Source organism: Populus nigra, chromosome 3 (assembly GCF_951802175.1).
Source record: "Populus nigra chromosome 3, ddPopNigr1.1, whole genome shotgun sequence".
In the NCBI taxonomy this organism is placed as follows: domain Eukaryota; kingdom Viridiplantae; phylum Streptophyta; class Magnoliopsida; order Malpighiales; family Salicaceae; genus Populus; species Populus nigra.
In genome coordinates, this window is record NC_084854.1 from 4423400 (window position 1) to 4429452 (window position 6053).

The 6053-nt window shown below is 32.8% G+C and overlaps 1 protein-coding gene and 1 pseudogene across 2 annotated transcripts; one reads left to right on the forward strand and one right to left on the reverse strand.

Annotated features, from left to right (window-relative positions):
- The first annotated feature begins 2389 nt into the window (after positions 1–2389).
- LOC133688945 (uncharacterized protein At4g33100) lies at positions 2390–3869 on the forward strand. Of its 2 annotated transcripts, XM_062108609.1 has the most exons (4): positions 2390–2536; positions 2659–2743; positions 2848–2988; positions 3535–3869. In XM_062108609.1, the coding sequence occupies exons 1-3, from the start codon at positions 2448–2450 to the stop codon at positions 2938–2940; spliced, it is 267 nt and encodes an 88-aa protein (XP_061964593.1). In that variant the 5' UTR covers positions 2390–2447; the 3' UTR covers positions 2941–2988; positions 3535–3869. The 2 variants fall into 2 exon arrangements, with proteins under 2 accessions (XP_061964593.1, XP_061964594.1); XM_062108610.1 differs by lacking the exon at positions 2848–2988.
- A 359-nt stretch (positions 3870–4228) lies between these two features.
- LOC133688944 ((S)-coclaurine N-methyltransferase-like) lies at positions 4229–6053 on the reverse strand (annotated as a pseudogene).

A 6053-nucleotide genomic window follows, 5' to 3' on the forward strand; every position in this document is an offset into this window, starting at 1 on the left:
TTTTTTTGTTAATGTTAAATTTTTTTTATTTAGTTATTAGACTTTCATGACAAGGATTCCAGGTTTAACAGGTTAATCTGGTTTGACGAGTTAACCCGAATTGTTTTTTGTTTTTTTTCTTTTTAATTAATTTTTTTCGTTTACTTTAGTTTGTTAATGTTAAATTTCTTTTTATTTAGTTATCAGAATTTCATGACACATATCCCAGGTCTGACGGGTTAACCTGGTTTTACGGGTTAACCCAGTTAATTCTGGGTTAACCCGTCCATTTTTTTTTTGTTAATGTTAAATTTTTTTATTTAGTTATCAGACTTTTATGACATGGATCTCGGGTTTAACGGGTTAACCTAGTTCGACAAGGTAACCCGATTTTTTTTTCTTTTTAATTAATTTTTTTTCTTTTTAATTTAGTTTGTTAATGTTAAATTTCTTTCTATTTAATTATCAGACTTTCATGACACATATCCCGGGTTTGACTGGTTAACCTGGTTTCACGGGTTAACTGAGTTAATTCTTGGTTAACCCATCAACTTTTTTTTTTTTCTATTTAGTTATCAAATTTTCATGACATGAATCCCAAGTTTGATGAGTTAACCTGGTTTGAAGGGTTAACCCAGTTAATTTAGATTTTTTTTCTTTTTCTTCATTAATTTTTTTCTTCATGTTAGTTTTTTTTCTTTTTAATTATCATACTTTTATAACACGATCTTGCAGCCAGACCCACATCTAAGGCTCTTGGATATAGTATTGCAGTCAGACCCACTTAAACTTGAGTCATGTAAGTTTAATATTATTATTAATATTATAAATATTACTCTTGGGTCAAGCGTTGCAGTTAGACCCAAGAATTTTGGGTATATCTTTATAGAAAGACCTAACACTCTTAGATCTTAACCTTTTTTATATTTTTTATGCAAGAAAAAAATTTTAACCTGTGGGTATGCCTTCCCCCCCTTTTTTAAGCCTTTTATTGTGGACTGCACAGTGCAATCCACAATGAAAAAGCTAATGCCTTAGTTTTTTTCTGGCTTTTTTTTTCTTTGTTAATTATTTTTTTAATTTACTTTCTTAATATTAAATTTTTTCTATTTAATTATCAGAATTTTATGACACAGATCCCGGGTTTGACGGGTTTGCCCATTTAATTCTGGGGTAACCCGTCAATTTTTTTTTCTATTTAGTTATCAAACTTTTACGACATAAATCTAATGTTTGACGGGTTAACCTAATTTGAAGAGTTAACCCAGTTAATTCAGATTTTTTTTCTTTATTAGTTATTTTCTTCATGTTGGTTTTTTTCTATGTTTTTTTCTTTTTACTTAATCTATTTAATTATTACACTTTTATGATACGACGTTGCAGTCAGACTCACATCCAAGGTTATTGGGTCTGGTATTGCAGTCAAACCCATTTAAACTTGGGTCATGCAAGTTTAATGTTATTATTAATATTATAAATATTACTCTTGAGTCAGATGTTGCAGTCAAACTTAAGACTCTTGAGTATAGTTTTGCAAAAATACCTAACACTTTTAAATCTTAGTTTTTTTTTTATTTTTTATGCAAAAAAAAATTGACATGCGGCTTCGCGCGGGTCATCTAACTAGTTTTATTTCTAAAATGAATCTATTAACATCATAATTGATATTTTTTTTATTGCTAGAATATGGCTAATTAAAATCTTTCTATCTCCTCTTTCTTTTCAATAATTTTCTCTTTCTTTTCTTAAAAGATATGAATTAAAATATAATAAAAATAAAGTTTTAGTATTGAAATGTAAATACCTTAAACTACTTAAACCAAATAATGTAAATTGAATTTTTCCACGTTTCGTAAACAATCACAATGTTTCTTAAGTATAATCCACAATATTGTGTATCTTAATAAATATTGCAAACACAAAAATACAAAACATTTTATTTTCTTTTATAATTTTATAGTAATTCTTCCAGTTTTATAAAACCTAGAAGGATAGAAGCAAGGCTACTTAGGAATAAATAAAAATCATTTCTAATTATACACGTATCCCCAAACTCAAAATTAAGCAATTTGTTTTTGTATTAAGCTCCTATTTTAAAGTGTGATCTAAACAAAAATTGATTAAAATTTATTTTTTTGTTTAAAATTATTTTTTAATATTTTAAAAAATCATTTCTAATTATACAAGTATCCCCAAACTCAAAATTAAGCAATTTGTTTTTTTATTAAGCTCTTATTTGAGAATGTAAACTAAAGAAAAAATAGTTAAAATTTATTTTTTTGTTTAAAATTATATTTTAATATTTTTATTTCGTTTTGATATATTAATTTTAAAAATAAAAAAAATTATTTTAATATATTTTTAAATAAAAAATAAAAAGCAGTAACTATGATATTGGAACATCCAGTATAAGACGCAGCCTTTATTTGTTGTTGCAGAAAAAGGGGCAAAATCATTAGGGAAGCAAGATGAGGATTACAAAGAAGGACAAAAGAGATCAATCTTCAACATCTCCTTGTGCTCATCTCAGAGCTGCTTACCACAATTGTTTCAACAGGTCCTTCTTCTTCGCTCCCTCAACAATAACGGGTCTCGTTTCCTTTTCTTTTTCTTGGCTGTTTTCTTCACTAAAATCCCTCTTAAACCCTAACTATTATCCTCTGCATACTTTTTGCATAGGTGGTATTCAGAGAAGTTTGTCAAAGGACAGTGGGGCAAAGAGGAGTGTGTTTCTGAGTGGCAAAAATACAGAGCTTGCCTTTCTGTATCTTCCATTTCCCTTACTTTCTTTTTCATATTTTCTCTTTAAAAATCCTGAATCCCATCGTTCAAAGTTTATAATTTTATTCGTTTATGTTTTTGTTATAGGAACATTTGGATGATAAGCATTTGAGTCGTTTCTTGGAAGCTGAAATAGTTCCATCTGATTTAGGAAAGCCAGTTGACGGTGTTTCTCAGTGAATTTTATACTATAATCTTTATTTAACACGCTAGAGAACAAGTTAGAAGGTGATTGCTGTAGCTTTTGTGGGTTTGCTGCTTGATTGGTTATATTTTTTGTAAGATGTGGTGTTGGATTAATTCGATCAAATGGTTTACTGGGTTGTTTGAGTGGTGTGATTCTATAAAGAAATTGATTGCAAAATATTTTGATGAAAATGAACTAGAACCCGTAACCTTGCTCTTGGACAGTAGACTGTCTATCTGTCTCTATTTATGTATCTGTGATATCTCCATTCTGTAGCTCTTCGCATGGTTTAAATTCTGTTCATGCTAGGGTACATGTTCAGCCTAAAAGATTATCGTGCTTCAATTACAAAACAAGAATCGGTAATTGTTCTTTGTGAAATATCAGCTCATTTTTTTGTGTTTGCGATTCTATTGAAATGATGGGTTAAATCAACATCTCTGGCAAACCAAGAATGTGCGTATTTTACTTTGACAAAATCTCTTCCTTGCATTTTGTGTTTTTGCAGTTTTTTAGCAAGGCAAATATAGGATGAACATACTAGTTATTGATTTTCGTTGACTGGTGATAATTGTTGTTTTCTTCAGGTAATAAATCTGCAGAACCTTCTAGCAAGCAAAACTGATAAAATGTATAATGATGGCATCTGGATGCAGACTATTACCATGCGCTAAATTGCTGGAGATGCATATCCATTGAATCTGAAATTTATCTATCCCAGGTTCCTCCTTTTGTTTTGTAATTTCTGATGTAGGAGAGGGTCGTTCTGTAGAATAGATGGAGAGAAGCCTGCTGTTGAATTATTTTATTGGTTGTACGATGTGAATTTGAGGGCATGGCTCAGGAAACTTGTTCTGACATGCTAATGTTGAGAATTTCAAGTTAAATATTAGTTATTTACAACAACAGATTTTGATTTGGAGATCTTGTTCAGTTGCTTGTACTCATTGATGATGAAATACAGCCAGGTTTCTTGTTTCCTATCTTCTTTTGTACAGGGCACTGCTCTTAAATGATCAGTACTTGATACTAATGCTCAAGCTTGATGGCAAACCCATTTATTACACTGCAAGAGGATTTTGAATCTATTTGACAGAATATATCTGCTTGCATTACAATGCTTGCAAAAGCTATTTTTTTTTATCACGGTGCGCATACTAAGCTCAAAGTTACATGGTGACTGAACATGACTTCACCCTTGTCCGGTTCCACCACCTGCACTATACATATGCTTTTATTCCACCAGATAGCATATAGCAAGCAATTCCTAATATAGCATTGAAAACTGAAATCAAAGAAGGAAATTTTAATTGAACTGAGAAACTTGGACCATAGCTGGCCATAAAGCAGTTCCTGACATTGATTCTGGGAGCCCAATTGCAACTGTACTTGTGATATAAGAATACTGTTATTCACCTGATGATGGGTTACACTTTCGAAATGCTAAAATACATCCTCCTTATTCAATCGACAGATTCGCTTAGACCATATCATGAAGGCTTTATTGACTTAGACAACGAGATTCACAGCACCACCTCTTCCACCATAGTATTTTCTGCTGAAAAGGAGCTAGGAATCCTTCATTTTTTCTTATATTGGAAATGTGCAACCATCCACCCTTCTCCATTGTTCTATGCAAAGAGTTCTGCAACAGCAATGAAGAATGTTCTCCTGTAGACGGTCCATTTAACAGCTTGATCTTTACCATAGGTGGACTCCTTTATTGGCTTAATGGAAGCCAAGTACTGGTCCATTCTTTTGAGCCGCTCCTCACCGCGAGATTTCAATGTATCTTGACGAATGAGATGATCCATGGACACCACAAACAGAGTAGTTGATTTGGCAAGTTCTGCACTTTTTCCCAGGAAGTACAGTCCCTTAACCAAGTCTATTTTTATTAGCACAATTGCAGAGTTATTCGTCTTCACCTTGTCTATGAATAATGTTTCCCATTCACAAGCCAATGATCTGCAACGGAAACACCATTCTGTACAGAGAGTTTTTAGAGGGAAGCTTTCGACAAGTGAGGAAGTGAAATTCATGCCGCGGTTGGAATCCTTTCTTGTTTGAGTATGCTTCTACATATGATTTCATGATTTAATTTTGTAATTCTAATCCTTTGGCACATCACCATACATTCATTGAGATTGAATCTAGAGCCTAGTATGCTCGGAAAGTAAGCATGTATTTGAGAATGCGATATGCAAGCGCAGACCTGGAAATAAAGTAACAGATTTGCAGAAGGCATTGCACCTCCGATGAAGAAATACCTAGTAATCTCCAGTCATCTTCATTTACATCCTGAATATATTAGAAACAGAGGCAGGAATGTAAGTTTATTCAAAATTTCAGGTGCTCAATGAATAGATGCTTCAGATATAGCTTATTTAGAGCAATAATATGAATTGAATTCCAGGTAACAAATTCTGACAAGCTTTACCTGAAAGTTGTAAAAGCAAATGCCCCGTGGCAGAAATATTGAACAAAAAGAAGGCTATCTTGTTTCATCCACTTGGATATCTTGTTAAGAAGATCGCTATAATTCTTCATATGCTGGGATAGAACAAATTCGATCTTAAACCAAGTCAACTATGGTCATCACATCCCTAATGTGGCATGAAATTCACCGACCTCAAACATTCCAATGTAGTGTATACGGTCATAGGACGCATCCTTTTCAAATGTGCTGATGTCTGCAACAATGATCTCCACAATCTGCAGCTGAAGATCTCTAAAGAAACGAAACCAAGAGAACAACTTTTGAATATAAAATGAGAATATAGTTATCAATAAGACAGTCAACACTCGACGTCTGAATGGAAAGACAGAACCCTACAAAGTACATGCCAATATAAGAGGTAGCATGCTGCCACTGCTCGTCAACGTATGCATTCTGTGTTGTTGAGTTACAAATCCCAGTAATTTCACAGTTACTGTACTTTTGAGCAATTTATAAAGAGAGTGATCCCCAGCCACATCCAACGTCGAGGATAGTGTGTCCATCTCTTAACTGTGACCTCTAGCAATACAGCTCCAACAATGCTTCCTCGGCATCTGACAAGGTGTTCGGTTCATAAGAAAAACAACAACAGCTGCACCATTTCAT

Excerpts from the sequence above, each read along its gene's own strand:
- LOC133688945 (XM_062108609.1), top strand. The coding sequence starts at position 2,448 with ATGAGGATTACAAAGAAGGACAAAAGAGATCAATCTTCAACATCTCCT. Across the intron at positions 2,537-2,658 it reads TACCACAATTGTTTCAACAG|GTGGTATTCAGAGAAGTTTG; the intron begins GTCCTTCTTCTT and ends CTTTTTGCATAG. Across the intron at positions 2,744-2,847 it reads AATACAGAGCTTGCCTTTCT|GAACATTTGGATGATAAGCA; the intron begins GTATCTTCCATT and ends TTTTTGTTATAG.